This window comes from Neovison vison, chromosome 2 (assembly GCF_020171115.1).
Source record: "Neovison vison isolate M4711 chromosome 2, ASM_NN_V1, whole genome shotgun sequence".
Taxonomy (NCBI): domain Eukaryota; kingdom Metazoa; phylum Chordata; class Mammalia; order Carnivora; family Mustelidae; genus Neogale; species Neogale vison.
This window is the reverse complement of record NC_058092.1, coordinates 1,387,979-1,410,231: the sequence shown is the minus strand read 5'-3', so window position 1 is coordinate 1,410,231 and position 22,253 is coordinate 1,387,979. Positions and strand designations below refer to the sequence as shown.

The following is a 22,253-nucleotide window of genomic DNA, read 5'->3' as shown; positions in this document are numbered from 1 at the left end:
GTTGTGCCCTTGTGAAAGTCAGGCAGCCCGGGCCTGCCCCCTGCACACCTGGATCCCAGACTCTGCTCTGTGCCTGGTGCCCCCCAATGGGCCAACTGGCCACAGTCCACATCCAGGGAGACCTGGACCCTGGGAAGGACATTGGAGATGCAGCGGCCCTTACTGCTGTGAGCCCCACCCTGTCTCACCGCACCCGTGTTGCCCCCCACTCTGCCACCAGCCACTCCCCGTTTCCCTGAGCCCTGCGGAGGAATGAGGGCTTACTGGGCATCTGGGCGCCTTGGCAGCTTGAACTGGAAGGGGCCCTCCCCCAAGGCAAGACCATCTCTCCAGGGACATGCATCGGCCTTGCCCAGCGCCCCCCACTCCCACTCGCTGCCCATGCGAGGCTCAGCATCTCGGCCCTAACAGCAAAGCTCCTGCCCGCTGAGGCCTCCGGCCGCCTTTGCTTCTCGCTGCTGCTGCTTTGGTGAGCGTGGCAGGAGATGGGGGGTTCCCAAAACAGTCACCAAATGCTGCACCCTTCCTCGGCTACAGTGAGGGTGACCCCAGGCCAGCAGTCTCATGTCACAGTCCCTCAGAGCCACCTTCTGGGCCGTGTCCCGAGGAGAGCCGGCCTCTGCTCCAGACAGGTCGCCTGGGCCGGAGCGAGCAAGTCAGCAGGAAGAGGCTGGACGTGTGGAAATGTCCACCTGTCAGGGTGTGGGCAGGAGCCCCTGTTGGGGGGAGACCCACGGCAGGGGGCGGGGCGTAGTCGGAGAGACCCACAGGAGCCCAGGCAGAGGGGTGGCCTGGGGCAGCCCGGTTCCCCGGAAGCAACTGACCAGTTGCACAGGAAGAGGGCTGGCGAGGAAGGGCCCCGACAAGGCAGAGCTCAGGGAGGGCCGGGCCCAGGGGCTTCTCCCCCGCGGAGCTCCCTCCTCATCTGTGCGGATGCGGAGAGGATGCGGTGAGGGCTGGTCTCGGCCGGGAGCGGCCCCGAGACCCCCACAAACTCAGGGTCTCTCTCCGCCTTCTTCCTCCCCGACCCTTCCCCAGCGAGTGCCTGCGGGAGGTAGGGCGGGGTCTGGACGAGGCGGGGGGGCGGGGTCCGGGGCGGGGCGGGGCCGGGGGCGGGGCGGGGCAGGGGCGGGGCAGGGGCGGGGCAGGGGCGGGGTCCGGCCGGGGTGGGGGGGCGTCCGGGGAGGGGTCGGGATCCGGAACGGAACGGGACGGGGCGGGGGCCGCACGGGGTGGGGGCCGGGGCGGGGGACGGGATTCGGGACGGAGCAGGTCCGGGGACGGGCTCCGCACGGGCCGGGGGCCGGGGGCGGGATCCGGGACGGGACGGGACGGGGCGGGGACGGGGCGGGGCCGGACAGCGCAGAGTCCGCACGCGGCGGGGCCGGGGCGGGGCGGGGGCGGAGCCCGGCGGGGTGTTGACGCTCTCCCGGGAAACCGACCCCCGGGCGGAGCCGCACCCACCGCCGCTCCCCACCGCCCGCCGCGCGCACCCCGCACGGCCTCGGAGCACAGGCGAGTGCGCGTGTCTGAGTGCACAGGCGTGAGTGTGTGTGGGCGTGTGTGCCTGCGTGTGTGTGCAGGCGTGGGCCGTCTCCGGGCGGGGTGCGGGCGTCTGTCTCACGGGGCGTGCACTGGGCGGGGCTTGGGTGCCGGCGCTTCGGGACCCTACAGAGACGGTCCCCGAGCAGGGCAGTTCGTACTTCAGATCCGGTTCGGGGAAGGGGGAGGGGAGTGGCAGGGGCTGGCCCCCAGAACCAATCTCAGCGACCCCCTGGCCTGGGCCAACGAGGCTCCGCACCCCCGGCCAAGAGCCAGGCAAGGGCGCCGCCGTCGCCGCAGCCCCGCGCTTTCCCCGGAACGGCGGGCCGTGCGAGGTGGGCAGAGGCCGGGCCCTGACTTTGCGCGGGTCTCTAGAGCCTCGGAGCTCGGAGAAGGCGACCTGTGTGACTTGGACAGGGGGCGGGTGGGTGGGGGCGTCCCACGTTCCCGTGGGGTCCTCTGCTGGCGGTGGTGTGGCGAGTAGGGCCTGGACCCCTGACCCCGCAGACCACCCGGCTCCTCGCGTGGGCCGCCCAGCAGGGTAAGGGTCGCGTTCTGCAGAGGACCCTGGCCTGGCCGACCCTGGCAGATGCGCCAGCCCCACCCGGCTCGTCCCTCTAGGGCGCTCTGCGCTGGTCTGCGGTCTCCGTGGGGAGAGGTGGGGACTAACCACGCCCCCCCCGCCCCAGGTGCCCGCGAGGACGGGACATGGGCCCGTCAGGGGCGCAGCCGTAATGTCGGCGCGGGAGCTTGTGGCCTGCCTCTGCCGGGAAGGAGACCAGCGCCTGGCCCTGGGAGAGCTCCCCCTGGCCACCGCCTTCTACCTGGCGGCCTTCAGCTGCCACGCCCCGTCGGCCGTGCGGAGCGTCAGAACCGCCCTGGCTGAGGCCCGAGGGGCACCCGTGCTGGCCACCCTGGAAGCCTGGTGCCGCGGTGACAGCCAGATCCCCGCCATTCACTGGGACGGCATGGCGGTTGTCTCCCTGACCGGGACCCTGGCCTCCGCGTTCCTGGCCACCCTCTGCCCGGACCACCCCGCCGCGGTCCTGCACTCCCTGGCCAGTCTTCTGGCTCAGGGGCGCCACCAAGAGGTGGCTCGGCGCTGCAGCACCTTGCTGGATGCACGCTCCCAGCAAGCCCTGGAGCTCCAACTGACCCGCGCCCTTGCCCGCGTGCTGTCCGGGGTGCAGGTGGACGCTGGCGTGGCAGACTATTTGCAGGCCTTTGCCTCCAGTGCAGACCGGACCGTGGCCTTCGTTCGCACCCACCAGCAGCCCCATCTCCCCATGCTGATAAGCACCCTGCAGGACCATATCTCAGGGCGCCGGGACAGCATCCGCCAGCAGGAGGCTGGCTGCCAGGGACTTTTGGCAGCCCTGGACCCCGAAGGCACCTGGAGCGATGCCCTGTCACCAGAAGCCCTGCTCCGCAGTGGCCGGTATGAGGACTGCCGAGTAGTGTGCAGCCGGGCCCTTGAGTCTGACCTGACAGGCAGCAGACTCCCAGGTAAGAGTGAGGCCAGGGTGAACGTCGCTCCCGCCGTGCCTTCACAGCATGCTTAAGTCCTGGTTATGGTAGGGTGGGGGGTTGTTCCTGGGCTGGGGACACCACAGTGACAAGATGGACAAGCCCTGTCCTTACAGAGCACCAAGAAAAGGAACAAACAAAATATGTGCTTTGAAAAATGGACCCTGCCAGGTGCTGCTCTAGCTGGGTAGTCAGGGAAGACTTCTTGGAGGAGGTGTCACTTGAGTTAAGGATAAATCATTCCCAGCAGCAGAAACAGAACACAAGGTGCTGACGAGAGCCAGAAGATGCAGGTGTTTGCAAGAGGCTGAGGCACGCAATGCCATGGGCGTAACAAGAGAACAGACGGGGTCTGTTTTCTGTGCACATGGGGTTTGCTGGTGACGCCAGTGTTTGTGTGTTGGGGTGGCAGGGATCAGACAGAGAGAACTGAAAAGTGAGTGGGCAAATTTGTTTCTGGAAATAACCGAGATCAGAAGCCCGAAGTCCTCCTACTATAAAAGGTACAAACAGGCTCAGCAGAGTCACCAAGAATCCTGAGCTCATGAGAAAGTAGGGTACCCTCTATGCCCGAAGCATAAACGTGCAGTGGCCTGTGAGCGGGGATACTGAGGCTAGGGCATCAGCAACTCCCAGGGGGGAGGGGCCTTCCACCAGAACAACCGGCAGAGACCCCCATGGAGACCGGAACTCCCAAGGCTACAACCTCAGGGAGCCAGTGTGCTGGGTAAGCCCTACCCGCCCCGCGCCCGCGACTCCAGGAAGCTTGTCTGGGCTGCCTTGGCTGGCAGCGGACAGGACCACCCTCCCTAAGAGTCGCTGCATTAATTAGACCTAAGTCACTTACGTCACAGGGAGTCACCTTATCGCCACCGTCAGCACAAACGTGGCTCACAACATGAATAAGTAAATGGCCTCTAATCGACTTTTTACAAACACAATTTCCTGTAACAAGTGTATTCTAATCCCAAGGTTACTTATAAGGGTCCTTGAAAACACGGAAGAAACCCCGTGTATCTGAGAAAGTGCTCTGCCCTTCTCCGCAAGCAGACATTCAGGGACACTCTGTATGAAGACAAGAATAAGTACAATTTTAACTCGCATCTCCCATGGGTAAGCGCCCAGGCACCACAGCTCTCTCCGCGCCCGGGACAGCCATATCTCCTTCATTCAAGGTGCTTCATTAAGAGCTACTGCCATAGGTGGAAATCATGGCCCTGGTCGTTTTCGGATCCTTCCTGCAAGGGGGCAAATTGGCTTGGCCTCCAGACATGCTGGGATCAATGAAATAGTGGGGTAGGCATGATGCCATGTGATCCTGAATTAAAAATTGTGACCGATATGGGAGGCTACAAAATGTTATCCCATTGTTCCACCGTTGTTTTAATTTTAATTTTCCTGATTACTAGTGAGGCCAAGTTATTAAATTAAATTAGTTTAATTTAAAATTTTTTTCCAATCTGGTGAGTGGAAAGTGGTATCTCATTGTTTTAATTTGCATTCGCATCATTACTATGATGCTGAACATTTGTCACGTTTCTTTGCCATCTGTGTTTTCTCTTACGGGAAATGCTTTGCCAGTTCTTCTATTGGATTTTTTTTTTTTTGATATGTAGGAATTCTTCAAATGCTCTGGGTATTAATCTTTTGCCCATTGTATATTTTGCATATATTTTCTACGTCCTTGCTCTACCAGTTGTTACAAAGCTATACTACCCAATGCAGAAGGCTGCTGACTTAAGGGATTGATAGGAAGACCAATACAACAAGTTAGAAAGACCGGAACCATCCATAGGCATCCAGAACTTAATATGTGTGAGAGAGCATCACAGATCTGTAGCGAAAGAAAAGGACCATTGTTCAGTGGATGGTGCTGATTCTGGGACAAAAAAATTAATTCCAAGTGGATTGGTGATAGTAGCTTTATAGTTTCTAAAGAAAATATGAGAGAATCTCATTAAGATTTCTGCAGACAGCTGGACTTCTTAAGATACAAATAGTGGAAAGAGTAAAGGGAAATTTGTAGTACTTGATGAAATTTAAATTTTTAGACTTCCATTTCGCCCATAACCAGAGAAAGCGCCCATCCTCACCAGCCCACTCAGGCAGCAAGTAGGAGGAGGTGGGGTAGCGCTGTTGCTGATGGGAACCTCCCTGAGTAAAACCCCCCGGGCCCTGTTCCAAGCACTAGATGAGCACTAATCCATTTCCCCCTCATGGCCATGTGAGTGCAGACCATTTTAAACTGCATTATAAAACAGAAAAGGAAGCTGAGGCACAGTGAGATCCAGTAAACGGCCCAAGCCCCCTTCGTGTAAGCAGCCGTGGGTGTGCCTTTCCCGCTTTCCTGTACCTGTGGGCGTTCCCTGTTTCAGAGGGTAGCGTTGGGCCCCAACTTTGCCCCAAGAAGGCCACTAGCAAAGATGCTGGAGTAGCAATGAGCCCCTCCCAAGGTCCTTCCCAAGGTCACAGGGTCAGAACCTCTGCACTGACCTGGGGGCACTGATCCCAGAAAAGGAAACTCACTCTGCAAACCCATCATTAAAGAGTAAGGAGGTTTCGTAACTAAATTTCCTTGTTGGCCCATCTGTGAGGTTGACTTTAAACCCTGGGACATAACACTGTTGGGTAGGTATGTACACCACACCCACCCAGCGGTCCCTCCTGATTCTGCTCTGTCGCTGAAGGTCTAGCATCATGATGCAATGTCCTGGGCTACTGGGACACTCTAGGAAGATGCCCTGAGATGCTTCAGAGGGTCCAAAGCGCTGGACCGTGGGCAGCTGCAGGTGGCACCAGGGAGGATGTGGGCCTCGAGGCAGGACCGGAGCCTCTGTTTCTCTCCCCAGGTGAGCGTCGGGCTGCTCTGCTGGTCACCCGCGCAGCTGCGGCCTTATTTCTGGACAGTGGGGCCCGGAACCTGCTTCGGGACCTGCACGAGGCCTTCCACCAGAGCCCGTCAGAAGCGCGGAAGCAGTTTGAGGCAGTGCTCTCCGCAGGGGACCGGGAGCGCGTGCGGGCCCAGGCACAGGAAGCAGCGGACACGGGCTTCGCCCACTTCCAGGAGGCCGTGCGGAGCCGCGCTGAGCTCCGAGAAAACTCGGGCCGCGAGCTGCTGGCCCCAGTGACCCGCGCACTCCGTGTCCTGCTGCGCGTTGCTCCGCCTGGGGTGCGCCCGGCACTGCGCGCTCGCTTGGCCGAGTGCCTGCTGCTGGCTGGGGACGCAGCGGGCGCCTGGGCGCTGTGCGAGCGCTTGCTGCGGCCTGCGCGTCCTGGGCACCCGGCGGACTACCGCGTCGGGGCCCACACCAGCGACCGCGCGCCCCTGTTGGTGCTGCGCGGCTTTTGCGCGCTGCACACCAGCGACGCAGGGCGCGCCCGGGAGGACTTCCAGGAGGTGGTGGAGCACGGGCCGCCTCACCTGGGCAGCTGCGTGCGCGCTCTGTGTGGCCGCGGGCTGCTGAGGGTGCTGGAGGGTAGCGCGTTCCTGGGAGCTCTGGACTATGTCACCGCCTGCCGGCTGCAGCCCGAGGAGACACTGCTCATCGCCAAGGCCTACGTCCCCTGGAACCAGAGGGGCCTCCTGGTGACCGTGCTGCGAGAGGAGGGCCGCAGGATACTGCAGCGGAGGCCGGACCTGGGGCTCACGGGCTCACCGGGCCGCTGGAGTAAGGCCGTGGAGATGGACAGCCCCGAGGCGCAGGAAGGGTAAAAACTAGCCCCATGCACCCCTGGGGCCACTGCTTCATTCCAGTCTCCCATGAGGTAGCTAGGGGTGCGTGTCTTCCTTTTTTCAGATAAGTAAACTGAGGCAGGAAACAGCTGGGGTATTTCCCTGAATCATGGACGGCAGGTTTAGCGCTAGAGCCTGCTTCTTGGGACTCTCAGTCACAAACAGTGTGATGCTTTGTGGGCCTAATTATCATAGAAAATTAAGAACTTAAAAAGGAATTTAAAAAAATACAACCTTCCCATCACGCCACAGGTAGCATTCCCTCTGGTTGTCTCTGCACATGGGAGCTAAAATGAATGTGAGCTCTGTGGGCAATGAATGGCCCACTTTTTTCACTCAGTAGATCACAAACATTTCCTTTGCCTCTGGATTCTTTTTGGGCAGCCCAACCTATAGCCTGCCTAGCGAACCTGCCACCATTCCTTGTCCATTCCGAGAGCCTTGCTCTCTGTTAGAGCACAAACACCTCCACGATGTTCTGTCCTGAGTGTGGACACAGAGGTGGGGTTTCCGGGTCATGGAGCACAGGCCTCGGTTAGGTCCTTGACTTCCTCACCTGTCCGTACGCCTGTCTAGCCACGCGCCCAACCCTGATGTTAATTGGAATTTCTCTCGCAGCCTGATGGTTGCCCGTTTGGATTTGCATTTCTCTGGCTGCCAAGAGGTGACAGGAAGGTGTTTTAGCAAAGTTCAAAGCACTGAACGGGGCGGAGAGTGGGGGAGTGTTTGACACCAGCTCCCCACCCTGCGTGCGCGCGCGCATGCACACACACACACACACACACTTCCTCTGCCTGCATTTCGCACGATTCAAATTGCTTTGATGTGCTGGTGAGGAGGATTTCATGTGCAAGATGGGTGTCCTTTCTACTTTTGCCTCCGGAAATTGTCATTCCTGAAGGCTCCAGTCCCTCTCCCCCAGTGCACCGGGAGCATCCAAATGAAGCCAGTGTGTTCTCTAGCTCTGCCTACAACACACCCCTGAACCCTGCAAGGCCAACATTCTCGTCCCATTTCTACAGAAAGGGAAACTGAGGCAGGGTTGGCTTGTGTCCAGCCCACAGCGTCCACCTCCAGCTGCAAAATGGTTGCCACACGGGACAGTGGGAGGATGCATGGGGAGTGAGGGCCGAGGGATCAACGTCAGAGAAGGCCGCTGTGGCTTCTGCAGACGGCGTGTGTGAGGGGCCTTCCAGCAGACCCCAGGCCTCTCTGGCTGGATGGGAAGGGAGCTGCCCGGACCAGGTGCCCGGGGAAAGAACTTTCCTGGGGCCCACCTTCCTGGGCAGCTGAAAGGGGTGCAGACAGGGACCAGCTGGCTATCCCCCAGCTCCTTTCTCCACAGGGATGCCCACGGCGTGTACCAGCTGGCCGTGCTCCTGATGGAACTGGACCGGGAAGATGAGGCTTCAGGCCTCCTGGCAGCTGATGCCCTGTACCGCCTGGGCCGTCTGGAGGACACCCACAAGGCCCTGCTGCTGGCCCTCTCCCGGAGGCCCCAGGCTGCCCCTGTGCTCGTGCGACTGACCCTGCTGCAGCTGCGGAGGGGCTTCCTCTATGACGCAAACCAGGTGAGGAGACCCGGGGGGGGGCGGTGCAGCATGGCAGGTGATGGGCCACAGCCCTGGGGAGGGCACAGGCCCCTGGGCCCCTCACTCTGCACCCCACAGCCTGGGCTTTGGAGCAGGTCAATCTTGTCCCAGCCCCAGGCTCTGCCACCTCCAACAAGGCCCCCCTCACTTCCCTGACCCTCAGTCTTTTCATCTGTGCCCTGCCCTTGTGGGCTGTCCTGAACTAGCTGGAGCAGGTACCCCAGGACCAGCAGGTCTCCAGCACGCAGTTAATTCCTTCATATTTGCTCTCAATGTGTTATGAAGGAAAAGGGCCAAAAGTCAGGTGTGGACTGAGCTCCGTCCCAAATCTCCCAGTAAACTGCCCAGGGAGGGCGGATGGCAGAGGGGTCCCCCGGTCCTCAGGTCCTGCTGGCCTCACCTCTCTCCAAGACCACTCTGCTCCCAGGAAAAGCAGAACTTCAACCGGATGTTAGGAGACCATCCGGTTGGAACCCAGGTCAGAAGGTTATGTTCCAGGGGAAGATGTCGGGCTTTGGGGCCTGTCAGCTTCTTCTGCTGTGCTCGGATTTGGGTTCCCGGTCTCCCTGCGCAAGGCCGCACAGGTGGGAGAGGGGAGGATGCCCGGAACCGGCCGGTCCTTCTGCTCTGGGACCCGTGTCTTCAACGAGGGGCCAGCAGGGGCAGCATCGGGTCCCTGTGGGACCGAGCCGCTCAGAGAGCCGAGAGTGTGTCCCCCGAGTCTCGCTCCACCCAGATCAGGCACTGGTCCCAGCGTATTTGCTCCTCGCGCGGTGCCTTCGGTCTCCCTATCTTTGAAAGCCCTCTTTCCCCGCGCTTCTCGTTGGATCTGCAGTGTGCAGGCCGGCGAAGCGAGATCTCCACCTCCATGCCCCGGAGGAGGTCCTCCGGCTCGGGGACACTGGGATCCCCCACCCCAGGCCACCCCCAGCCCAGACGAGCTGCCGGACCCAAGCTCATACCTCCCGCCCTCAGCCTTCCCGGGGCTCAGCACCCGCGACGCACAGTCCCTGTCCCAGAGCTCGCCGCTCCGAGCACCGCCCCCAGCACCGCCCCCGAGCACCGCCCCTAAGCGCGCCGCCCCTGCTCCCGGCCCCTGAGCACCGCCCCCAGCACCGCCCCTAAGCGCGCCGCTCCTGAGCCCCACCCCCGGACGCCCAGCCCCCTGGGCCACGCCCCGTGAGCCACGCCCCCTCAAGGGGGAATGAGGGTGGGATGGTCTGGGCGTCCTGCACGGGAGGAACCGCGTGACCGCCCTGCGCCTTGCAGCTGGTGAAGAAGGTGGTCCAGTCCGGGGACACGGCGTGCCTCCAGCCCACCTTGGACGTCTTCCGCCACGAGGACCGGCAGCTACTGCGGGGCCACTGCCACGCTCGGGCCCTGGCCATCCTGCGGGCGAGGCCCAGTGGGGCCGAGGGCACAGCCCACACCAGGGAGGCCATTGCCTACCTCTCTCTGGCCATCTTCGCTGCAGGTAGGAGCTGCCCGCCCGCCTCCGGGGTTCCCACCCTGTGCCAGGTACCTAGGGCAAGAGAAGCCATGCGGGGCTCAAGCCCACTCTCTGCTCAGGGGGAGTGTGTGTGCGCTGGGGCCCCTCGCGGAGTTCGCCTTGCCCTGAGCAAAGCCCTCGCTGTCCAGGTGAGCGTGCTAAAGCGTGGGAGAGGGGCCAGACCCGCTGGGACCTGAACCGGGATCCTCCTGGCACCCTGGCCTGGCATCCCTGGGCCCTGTGGGCAGGAGGGCCACACTTGACTGAGGCTTCTCCTAGCTTGGCCCCCTCCACCCAGGAGAGGCCGTGGTTCCCCTAAACCCTTCCTGGAAATAGTGGCGTGTCTCTGTATGTGTTCCCCATGTGCCCAGCCGACCCCTCAGCACCATCCTGGGAGACAGAGCCTCTGGAGTTGGGCCTTCTTAGCATGGGGTCATAGGGCACCCAGCTGGAGGGGAGGGACTTTCCCAAGGACGCACCCCGGTTTCCTGGGGTGCGTGGAGATTCAGAGTGTGGGCTTCAGATCGAAACACCAGGCGGACTCCTGGCTCTCCACTTACTGAGCTGCTCCTTGCTTGCCTTTCTCAAAGCGGGTGACAGAGACGCCGGCGAGGGGTGGGAGTGAGGATCCCGTGAGCTAGAGTTCATGGACAGTGCAGGGCTCGTGCCTGGGGCACACATTAGTGGGGAGGCGGGCACGACCCAGAGTGTGCACTGTTCTGTCTGTCACCAGACAAACACCGGAGGGAGTGGGGTGGCGCTGTCCTCGGGGAGGGGCCTCTGTGCCCAGCATTCAGAGGGCTCCTCCCGGCCCACCTGGAAACTTCCCACCTTCAGCTGTTCCCTGTCCAGCCCCAAGGAACCGGCCCCCTCCCGGCCCCTCCTCTGGCCTCGCTGCAGCTGCCCCTCTTCTTGGGACCCCCCTCTGACTGCCCACCAGCCTAGATGCCACCTCACGGTTGGAGTCCCTGTTCCCCACGGCCAGTGCCCCCAGGTGAACCCCAGCTGCCCTCCAAGGCTGTGTCTTGGCTTGTCTGTGAGCTCCCCGAGGTGGCCTCGAATGCCGAATGAGGGCAGATGCACCGCACCCACCGAGGCCCGGCAGCGGTCACGTCCCAATGCCACACCCCCTTCCTCCAGGGAGTCAGGCGGCGGAGTCCCTGCTCACCCGTGCCCGCTGTTACGCGCTCCTGGGCCAGAAGAAGACGGCCATGTTCGACTTCAACTCCGTGCTGCGGGCTGAGCCCAAGAACGCTCAGGCGCTGTGTGGCCGGGCGCTTCTGCACCTGGCCCTGGGCCAGCAGAAGGTACCGGGGCCGCCCGCCCCACCCGGGATGGGCAAGGGGGTTAGGGGAAGAACCAGCACGGCCTCCTTCCTTCTCAGCCGAAGCACAGAGAGAGCCGGGCCGGGCCGTCCTGAGTGTGGGACCCATTAAAACCCTTTCTGCTCAGACCTTTCATGGAAGAGGCCCGCTGCTTCCCGGACTCCGCGCGGACTGTGCAAACCCTGGGGGCCACTAGACGCCCCCCTCCCCCCACTTAAAATAACAAGACCTTGGCTGCCTTTTGGGTACAACACCCAGAGCTGTCTGCACGGAGCCAGTGGATTCACGCGGTCGGCTTGCAGGGACAGGGGTGGGAGGGGACCTGCGCTGTCCGGCCCCAGGCGGGCGCCTTTCACCAAGCAGGCGACCACAGCTGCACAGCTGCACAGGGGCCCTTCTCAGCCAAGAGCAAGGTCACAGGCGAGTGGCTGAAGCTGAGTGCCTGCCCTGAGGCCCTGTGCACAGAGGTGACCTGCCTGCCCAGTTTCTTAATAACGTAAGGGCCGGAGCGCGAGGGAGTGAGGTGCTGCTGAGGCGGGGCGGCGTCTGCGGGCGCCGGGGCCTCGTTTCTGTCCCAGCCCGTCATGGGTTCTTTCTCAGTGAGAGCCCTTGGGTGCGGTCAATGCTCCCTTCCCACAACTCCAGCATCCTGGCCGCACACAGCTCACCAGGCTGTGCCTCCTGTCTTAGAGGGCAAGAACTGGGCCATCTGACTCTTCTGGTGTCCCCCAACACCCAGGCAGATGCCCAGCGGGGACAATTCTGCCGCCCACCCTGCCCTCCTCCCCCCGCAGGAGGCTGTGGACGACATCCTCTCAGCTCTGAAGCTCGACCCTGGGATGGTGGTCCTTGAGGTTCGCTCTCTGAAGCCAGAGGCCCAGGCCCTCATCACCCAGGGCCTCTGGTCCCACTGCCGGGCCCTGCTGAGCCAGCCGCTGGACACCGGGGCCTCCCTCCGTGACGGGGATGCCCGGGGCCTCCTAGCTGTGGGGGAAGCGCTGATCAGAATCGATGCCGGACAGCCGAGAGGACACATCCTGCAGGCAGACGCACTCACTGCCATGGGTATGCCCGGCCCGGGTGTGGGGAGGTGGGTGTCTGCCCCAGCCCCTCTCACCCTTCTGCCCTGTAAAATGGAAGAGAGACACCCTGAATTCAGTGTCCCCTGGTGTCCTTTCCACCCCAGGTGCTGGTCCCTGGGACCTGGTCCCGATGTGGGGCCGGGGGTGCCAGTGTCTCGAGCTTTCGTCCACCTGTGTACTTTTGCTTGCAGGGAAGACAGATAAAGGAGCAACTTGGGGGTTCATAAAAGGACCCAGACGCTTGGGGCTTCTCATAAACTCGTGCATTTACTCAACAGCTGTTTACAGACTGCCTGTGGACACCAGGCCAGGTTGTAGGTGGGCTTGTGTCAAGCTCCCATGTGCCAAAACCCTGAGAATATTCCAGTACCTATGTGAAAGGGGAGGGCTCTGGGCAGCCTCCATTTCCCTGACCTGTCCCCATCACCTCCAAGCCTGCGGAGCGCCCCTGGCAAGGCCTACACTGCCCAGCGGCCGAGTCCATGTTCACGCAGGTGCTCAGGGCAGCCCCTCGCGGTGACCACAGTGAGTGTGCTGAGCCGCGCTGCTCAACCTGGGGTCATGCAGCTTAGGGACGCCCCCCCCCCCCCGTGACGGGGTCAACAGGCAAGCTGGGACTGGCGTGGTGTCACCATGTCCATCTCCCTGAGCCAACACCGAGCAATAGAGGCTCTGACCAGCTTCCCAGCATGGTGGCCAGTGCCCCACCTCTCCTGCTGCCTGCCCCAGCAGCCCCTGACCATCCTTCCCGGATCATGGACAGGCAGCTACGAGGAAGCTGGAGACTGCCTGCAGAACGCCCCGCAGCCCACCCCGGGGTCGGAGGCGGCCCGCGCCCGGCGAGGCCTGCTCTGGCTCAAGAAGGGAGACGCGCCTGCCGCCGCGCGGGACCTGCAGTGCCTGGCCGAGACGGACGCCCAGGAACTCGGCTTCCTGCTGCAGCGTCTGGAGGCATCGGAGCGGCGGAGCCTCAGCCAGGTGTGCTCCCCGGGCCCCGCCGTGCTCAGGGCCGCTCCGCCCTCCCTGATGCGCTGGTATCGTTGCGGGTCGGGGGGACAAGCCAGTCTGGCCATCATAAACCCCAGCAACTTCCCGGCTTCTTTGCAGGAGGCATCCCACAGGTGACAGGGCCTGGGAGACAGTGCGGACCCCTCCTCAGACCTGGCTGGGCCAGCCAGGGGCACCTGCCCTTGCAGGAAGCCCACGCCCACCCCCAGGTCGGGCAGAGAGAGGCACCCAGCACCCCCCAGCGAGAGCACAGCAGGAAGGCAGTGGGCTGAGGCAGGCATCAGGCCGGGGCCACTGCATCTGGCTGGCTGATTTTTCGTTCCGCTGTCTGTTCGACAAGAACATACTGACCACCTTCCACCACCCACTGGGGAGCTGCTGCCCCAGCCTGTGGGCCTCGTCTCAGGCGAGACAGGTTGAGGGTGCCCTTCTGAGTGTCCTGGGATCGAGAAGACCCTAAATCAGGGCAGGAAGGAAGCGAGGCGGCACTCGAGGCGAAACCATGATGGGACAGACAGGCCCAAGGTGAAGGCCTGAGGGAGGAAAGAGTTCAGAAAGTTCAAGAAATGGGCAGGACATCGTTGCAGCTGGAATGGATGGAGGAGGGGTGGGAGGGGGGACTGAGGCCTCTGGGCTCCATATGGGACCAGGAGGAGGAGGGGCGGAGGACAGGGGGCAGGAGCTCCAGCAGGTGGGGAGGAGAAGGGGTTCCCCTGAAGTGGCTGCATTTCACCTGGGTGGAGGGGTGGGAAAGGACCAGCAGGAGGCCGCGGCCACCAGCACAAACCCACCTCGGAGCGCGGGTGGCTCAGAATCACACCCCCTGTGGCTGGGGCAGGCCCCCTAGCTCCTGCGCTAGCATGTGCCCAGCACTCTGGGGGCTCTCTGGGGACCCCCCGCAGAACAGAAACCACACTGGTGTGTCAGGCACGCAGTTTAATAGAGCAGGTGGCTGCACAGGCCTTGGGGGCAGAAAGAGCCAAGACAGCCCCGGATAATGCAGGGGGACCGGCCGCCGCCAAGGGGAATGAATGGGTCATCAGGACCCGCTGCTCAGAGCAGCAGAGCCCTGGGGAGGGGACTGGCTGGGGTCTCAGCACGGAGACCCGGTGGTCTGGTTCCCAGGACCGGTTGGGTGGAGTCTCTGAGCCCTTACGAGGGGGCGGGGCGGGGGTCCGAGACAGGAGGAGGGGTGCGCGGGGCGGGGGTCCGAGACAGGAGGAGGGGTGCGCGGGGCGGGGGTCCGAGACAGGAGGAGGGGTGCGGGGCGGGGGTCTCCGAGCGGAGAGGAGGGGTGCGGGGCGGGGGTCCGAGACAGGAGGAGGGGTGCGGGGCGGGGGTCCGAGACAGGAGGAGGGGTGCGGGGGGGGGGTCTCCGAGCGGAGAGGAGGGGTGCGGGGCGGGGGTCCGAGACAGGAGGAGGGGTGCGGGGCGGGGGTCCGAGACAGGAGGAGGGGTGCGGGGCGGGGGTCCGAGACAGGAGGAGGGGTGAGGGGGAGCGGAGAGGAGGGGCCCGGCGGGAACGCGGGCTTAGCTGGGGCTGCGCGCGGGCTGGTTTCCGCGACGGTTGAGACCCGCTGGGCCGTTGCCGGGCGACGGGCCGACCCGGAAGTCAACCGAGAGGTCACGCCCCGCTTCCGGCGCGCCCCTCCGAGATCCGGGCGGCGCTCGGAGGTCCAGGGGGCGCGGGGTTCCGCTCGCCCGGCCTGCCGGCGCCCGAGCTCGGCCCTCCTGCCGGGGACCGGGCGCGAGTGTGACCCGCCGCAGGGCGGAGGGACAGGGACAGCGGGGAAGGCCGGCCCCGGGACCCTCGTCCGGCCGCGGGGAGCCAGTGCGGGCTCTGGAGGGGAGCAGGCGCCGGAGACCCGCGGGGCCGTCCGAGGGGCTGGGAGAGGGGACGGGCTGCGGGCGGGCTGCGGGCGGGCTGCGGGCGGGGGCGACCGCCGTCCCCGGGAGAGGAAGTGAGCCTGGGGCCGAGGAGGCCAGTGGGCTGGGCCGCGCCGACGGGGGTCCGGCAGCCCCCAGGGAGGGAAGGGCCAGGTCGGACGGCGCCGGCTGACCTCGGACTCCGCCCTTCGGCACCCTCGGAGGTCGGGACTGGGGGCGCCCCCCACAGCCCTCGGCACCACGCCGCCAGTCCGGGGCGCGAGCACGGCGAACCCCAAGCCCTGGAGGTCGTGCCGGCAGCTGCTGGGGCGGGTGGCCGGTCGGCGGCGCAGCCTCTCCCCGCCGACTCCGCTCTGCGGGGTCTTCCGCTCCCTGCACCGAGAAACCCAGCCATGCTCCGCGGACCCTGCCCTCATCTCCGGACCTCAGGCAGAAGAGAGGGTCCAGGGACCGAGCTGGGCAGAGGCGGTGCGGGCTCCTGCCCTCAGGGCCAGGGCAGCCTTGGCAGCTGCCCATCCCTGGGCCTCTGGGGAAGGCAACCGCAGAGAAGGGCTGAGGAAGGAGGAGGAAGGAGGGAGGAGGTCACCGGCTGACAAGCAGTAGGGCTGGGGCGGGGGGACCCCATCAGAGCTGGGCTTCCACGGTGGTGGGGTTGCAGGGCGTGCCCTCTACCGAGGAAGTGGGCAGCACTCTGCACAGGTCAGGAACAGAGGCCAGCTGGGCAGGGGAGGGGCCTGTGTCTCTCTGGGCTGACCCACGCTGCCTCCCTCTGTCCCCTCTGTGCAGGCTGCAGCCCAGGAAGCCAACACCCTCCTGAAATCGGGGCAGCCAGAGCAAGCACTGGGCTACTGCTCACTGGCAGTCCTCACCGAGAGCAGCAATGCCCATCACCTGCGCCTGAGGGCCACCTGTCTGGCTGAGCTGCAGGAGTTTGACCGGGCACTGGAGGACCTGAATCATGTCCTCCAGGGGGACGTGCGGGACCGCGACCTCCCGACACAGGTGGAGGACCTGTGCTCCCAGGGCCGCCTGCTGCTGAGCCTGGGGGATGGGGCCAGGGCCGCAGGGGCTTTTGCGCAGGCTCTCAAGCTGGCACCCACCCTAGCCCAGAGCAGCCTGTGGGAGCGGCCAGGCCGGGGCCCCACTGCCGAGGCATTTCTGTGCCATGGCCAGACCTGCCTGGAGGAGCAGCGCTATGCAGAGGCCTGGACGGCAGTGGAGAATGGCCTGCTGGCAGACCCCGAGCACAGTGGCCTGAGAAGGCTGAAGGTGAGACTCCGGAGGGAGGCATCCTTGGGCTGCCGGCTCCACTGACCCCATGCTCTCGAGGCCCAGACGTGGGCCCCCCGGCCATTCCACCCTGGATGGGCTCCTGAGCCACGGGATACAGTGGGCCTAACTGATGTAGCTCAGACTCCGCGGAGGAGAGAGACACCCAGAAGCGTTGTTGATAGTGTATAGGTGGTGTTACCTCATCTCACGGCAACAAAGTTATAAATCAACCTTTTAGAGTTCCCTGCATGTGAAATGGCTCTGGGGTCCAAGAGGAGATTACAGCTGAAGTCAAAGAAAGTTGAAAAACTAATGATAACAAAACCTGTGCAGAGGAGCACTTGTGGGACGCTGTCCCGGCAGGCCGGGGGAAGTCCGGCCCCAAGCAGATTACCAAGCAATGGAAAGAAAATGGAGTACATGTTCAGTTCAAGAAGTTGGCGAAAGACAATAAAACTAAGGAAATCAGGAGGTAGGAATTAAGGATAAAAGCAGAAATTAATAAATTAGGAACAAAAGAAGAATAAATACAAAATCTGGTTCTTCAGAAATAAAGGAGATGAACCAACAGTGACTCTATTGAGAAAGACGGAGAAGCACAAGGCTGTCGTGTTCACCACAGTGAGCCCCGTGTGCCTCCCGGCGGGCAGATGGTGCGGCTGTGCCGGCTCTCAGGGCAGCCGGTGCCCTTGGGAAAGAGGTCTACACTCCCACGTCTGGAGGTTTCCAGCGGGCTCGGGGCCGCATAGCCCCGTGGCAGGACAGACCGTGGACCTGGCGTTCAGCCTTTAGTAGGGTCTCAGGGTGGGATCTCTGGGGTTTTGTGGGTCACTCATTATTGGCTAGTTTGAAGCAGGAGAGTGGGAATGGGGTCTCAGGAGACTAGAGGCAGGGTCATTGAAGCAGTCAGTTACCGAGATCGCCAAGGGCTGAGGGGGCACCTCATGGGTGTGGGCAGCCCACGTCCTTCTCTGGTCGTTTTGCTAACAGCCGTGTCCTACAGCTGGCAACACACGTTTTCCAGATGGGATGTTGTTTGAAACGGACAACCTGGGAAATCAAGACCTTGATGTCAGGCACAGCAGAGACACACAGTTTTAAAGTGACAACAACAAAGGAACAGAAAGGAAATTAAAAACATCATAAGAAATTATGTTTCTCTGCGCAAATAAATTTTAAGGCCTGGATGAAATGAATTGGCTCCTAGACAAATATTTAAACTCATCAGAATAGGCCTAGAACTTCTGCAGGTCAGTTGCCAAGGAGGAAAAGAGAAGGTTGTCTGGGAGCTTCCCCTAAAGCAGACTCAGTTCCAGATGGAAAAACCTGTCAACTTTTAAGGAACAGTCAAGTCCAAATGTCTCGAAACCCCTCCCCGCCAAGAAAAAGAAGCTTCTAAATTCTTTGCGGAAGAAAGCATAATCCCAACCAAAAGGAAGCTACAAAGCAGTTTCCCCGGGTCAGGCAGCATGTTAGTAACACACCTGGAGCAGCACGCGCAGGAATGCAGGGATGGCTCAGGAGCAGGACACACAGCCCTACAGCTCATCGCAACCAGAGCCTGGAGAAGATAAGTCCTGTGATCCCTCTTGGGGGCTGTGGGGGTGGGGGGGGCGGTGCACGATCACATGTGAGAAGCCCTCCCTGCGCCTTTGGGTGCCTGCTCTGTTCTGCTGGGAGGTTCTGGCATCTCAAGTTCGTTAACAGTAGACCCCGGTGCAGAGGGCACGCAGCCACATGGCCTGGTGGCATCACTGCCAGCCGCTGTGTACGCCCACTCGTTAGCTCCAGCGTCCGTGGTGGGCATACCCCCAGCAGTAGGGCCAGCCCAGCCCAGAGCTGTACCCCCTCCACCGTGGCCCGACCCCCTGACTCCCATTCTCACACACAGTTCGCAGGTCCCAGTGTGGATTAGCAGAATCTTGCAGTTACGGGGGTGCATGTGCCAGTTCCTGCAGGACCAGCTTCGCACCTGAGCCCCATACCCCCGAAGATGCTGAGATGAGATCCCTTCTGTGGGTCTAGAGCAAATGGGTGAAGGAGGGGGTAGTGGAGATTGAACAGAGCCAGCATCCTCCTTCCTGAGCCCATGAGGCTCTCAGGATTTATAAAGAAAGAAAAGGCAAGTCACCCACTGGGGAGCCCAGCTGCATCCACTGCAAAGGGGCTTGGAGGACTTGGCGGTTCCAGGTTCTCCGCTTCCTCTGAGCCCCTCCGAGGTCCAGAGTCCCTTCTCGGTGCCCCAGTGTTTCATTAGAAAGTTGGTGAGGCTCTGAGTAGAGCCGACATCGTCACTGCACGGCTCAGAGTTAAATGCCGTGTTTGAGCCCACACTACAGCCTTGTGCCTGTCGCAGGGGCATCTCGGGGGCCACGGAGCCCTCCGACTCCCGGGCCATGACCCGAGCTGCTCATTCTCTTCCTGTGTGCGCTCCAGGACGCTTGGGAGAGGCCGCCCCATGCCGCGGCTCCTGCGGCCACTGCCACTGCCTGAACAGCCATGTGCGGCGGCATCTGAGTTCCCACAGCCCCTGATTCGGTGGGCGCACCACAGCCCCCGTGGGGAGATCACCCCACACTATGACTCTCCCTTCCCAACGAACACAGCCCTGCAGTCAGACCCCAGATCCATCTTTGAGCGTCTGGTGATGGGGATGCTCTTGGTACCAATATATGCATCAGTCAGGGGTGCTTTGGAGACAGACCACACCAGTGATTGAGACTGAGGGTTCAATTGACTCCCTCGTTAGCCATGAAGGGGTCGGTTAGGTACCGGGTAGAAGGAACTCCAGGGACCATGGAAGTAGCAACTACAGAATTGGAAGTCGGATGACCCAGCCTCTCCAAACAGCTGCCGGCCGTCACCGACGGTCCTCAGCTTGGTGACCATTGCCCCACGTGCTACTGCCTGGCCACACCTTTGTGCCTGGCATTGTGCCTCCCTTCTCTCATCTGACTGGGGTTGGCTTGGGGGCTCAGGGACAGTCGGACCACCCCAGCCCCTTCCCTCCTGGCCAGGATACCCAAGGCCCAACATCAGGAAGCAGGTATTGGGAAGGTGTGTAGAAGGGGGACTCCCACAGGCCAGACTCACCCCAGCTCTCTGAGTGCTCCAGAAATGTCCAACTTCCTCCAGCCTTTCCCTTCTCTGAGCCTGCCTGCAGCACGGATGGGCAGACCCAAGGAGAGATCTGAATCCTGCCCTACAGAGGCCCAGAGACACCTGCCAGATGGGGCTGGCCTCCATGCAGAGGACAGCAGATGGCCCACAACTGTCCTGCCTGGCAGTGGCAGGGGGAGGGGGTGCAGCAGGAGAGGGCTGGGCCCAGCAGTCAGGGGCACGTGTCTGCTGGGCCTGAGAACTTCCTGCCCATAGCAGCAGTGACCTAGACCTGCCCTGGTCCCAAGGTTGTTAAGGGAGGTGGTACCCCTCCTTTCCCCCACCCCCCGCCATGGTGGGCTGGGCCTCCAACTTCACATCTCACATCTTTTGTCCAAGCGACAGGGAGGGGTGAGCAGGGAGCGTCCACCAGCCCCGAGCTCACCTAGGAGGAAGGATTAAAATCCACCCCCCAGAGGGTCCCAGGCAGCAGTGGGACTGGGACTCACGGCATCCAGGGACCTGGCTGGGGCTGGAGGGCTGGAGCTCCTTTGCTGGTTTCTCTTGACTACCAGGTCCCTGAGCACTGTCTTGCTGGGTCCCCCACCAGAATGGGCAAGCTCAGCACCCCGGCTCGCCGGGCCCTCGCTTGCTCACACGTGCCTTTCGCTGACAGAGCTGCAGATGGAACTCGTGAGCAGGGCTGGGGTGGGAGAAGCGGGCTGAGCTCCAGCCCTCCGCCAGCATCTGCATCTGGGGAGGCTTGTGGCGGCATAAGGAGAGGCGCGCTGGCCAGGCTGAGCTGCCTGCGGAGTCGAGGGCCACCACGCCCCACGAAGCAGCTTCTGGCTGGCCAGGCTGGTCCCTGGCCCGCCCCAAGCGCCCCAGGAAGAGCCGTCCTGGCCTCTTACTCCCCCAACCTCGACTTCCTCCCCTTCCAGGACAGTAGCCCAGGCAGCCTCCAGGCCAGGCTACCAGCTCCTCGCTCTGGGTGGGGTTCCCAACCTTCGGATGGGGTGGGTGCCGGGAGGCAGACAGCGGGCTGAGTAGAGCCTTGCCTGGGCTCTGGGGGTCCTGTCTAGTAACCGCCCCTGCAGAGCTGTCTTCTCCCAGGGTGAGGCCAAAAAGAGAGGCTGCCTGAGCAGGGTCTGGGCACCGTCGACCCTACCCTGTCACCCTCCCAGAGCCCCGGGGGCCTGGGGGGACCGCTTGTTCCATGGGATTCTGAAACAGAAGCAGAACTGTGCTGATAACTCAAGTCAGGCCTGAAGAACGGCAACCTGGCTTCTGGTGGGACCTGCTCTGCCCAGAGTCCCCGGCCCCCATCAGCAGGGCACCTGATTCACTCCCGGAAGCACTGGGATGCTTCTGTGTCCAGAAGGTTCTCTCCCAACCCTCACCTCTTCCAAAACTTCCACCGGTCATGGCCCCTGGAGCCCACCAGCCTCACTAGAGTGGGAAGTGATGAGATGCCCTGGCAGGGGCTTTGCAACCCCTGTGGCCAGTGTAGCTCTCTGGTCCCTGGGTCTCGGGCAGGGTGGGGAGAAGGTCTGGCCTTCCTTCCCAGCGCCCCTGTGGCCCCTTTGGACTGTGGAATGGAGGAGGAGGAGGGGTCAGGACCGCAGGGAGCCCTGTGCTCCCTGAGTGGCCCTCTGCCCCCTCCCCCGACACCAAATCCAGATGGAACTCCCCACCTGTGCTTGGAGATGTTCCCCGCCTCCAGGGAACCCACGCCTGCATCACAAAGGAGGCCAGAAGCCTCAGTGGGGCCACCTGAAGCCACTGCTCTCCGGTGCCTGGGAGCCCTCCCACCTGGCCCCGCGCACCAAAACACTAGGCCATCCCGACCCAGCCTTCTGAGACCTGTCCGTGGAGGGCGGCCGTTCCTGAGTGACCTGGAGGTGAGCCGAGTGTGGGTCCAGCCCGCAGGCCAGCTTCCCCAGGCAGCACCGGGGTGCTCCCGACAGCACCCAGCCTGTCCCGGGCGCCGGGCAGAGTGTTTTCCGTGCAGCCGGGCCCCTGGGGCAGGCATCCCCACACACACGGCGATCTTCTCCCCGAAGGAACCCCCTTTCCCTGGCCGGCCACCACAGACCGCTTCCCGGTTCTCTAGTGCTGGGCTGGGCGCTCAGCCCTTGGGAGGAGGCAGCGCCGCTCAGCCGTAGCGGGTCCCTGGAAGCCCACAGGGCAGGAGTGAGGGAGCTCACTAGCTCTGAGGGGAGAAAGACCACACTGGTGAGATCGGGCGGCGGATGGCCAGGCCAAGGCTCGGACCCCGCCAGCGGTGGTGACGGACGGCTCGAGGGCACCACTCTGGGTGCTGGGGGCCCAGGAAGGCCGAGCCCCCAACTCCCATGGCCCAGACATCCCCCTCGGGGAGGGGGACAACGGGGACAGAAGAGGCACAGAGGCTGAATCGCCCATCCAGCGGCAGAACCGCCATCAGACCTGGGGTCAGCCTGGCTCCAGTGAATACGGACCCAGGGAAGGCTTCCCTGGGAAGGTGACCTTGAGCGAGGACTTTTGGAGCGTGAGGGTGGAGCAGACAGGAATCCGGGGGAAGGGCAAAGCCCCTGAGGTGGGGTCTGTCTGGGGGTGTGGTGGGGAGGACCAGAGCGGGTGCAGAGAGAGGTGACTAGGTCCCCTGGGGATCCTGAGATCAGAGGCGGCCTGGCTTCTCCGCTCAGTCAGGTCATG

General features: G+C 62.8%; 1 protein-coding gene across 1 annotated transcript; it reads left to right on the top strand.

The window, feature by feature from the left end:
- Nucleotides 1-2,276: 2,276 nt before the first annotated feature.
- On the top strand, nucleotides 2,277-18,081 carry TTC34 (tetratricopeptide repeat domain 34). Its single transcript, XM_044236267.1, has 8 exons — nucleotides 2,277-3,048; nucleotides 5,919-6,777; nucleotides 8,148-8,373; nucleotides 9,664-9,868; nucleotides 11,024-11,190; nucleotides 12,003-12,273; nucleotides 13,054-13,268; nucleotides 15,972-18,081. The coding sequence occupies exons 1-8, from the start codon at nucleotides 2,277-2,279 to the stop codon at nucleotides 16,497-16,499; spliced, it is 3,243 nt and encodes a 1,080-aa protein (XP_044092202.1). The 3' UTR covers nucleotides 16,500-18,081.
- Nucleotides 18,082-22,253: the final 4,172 nt, after the last annotated feature.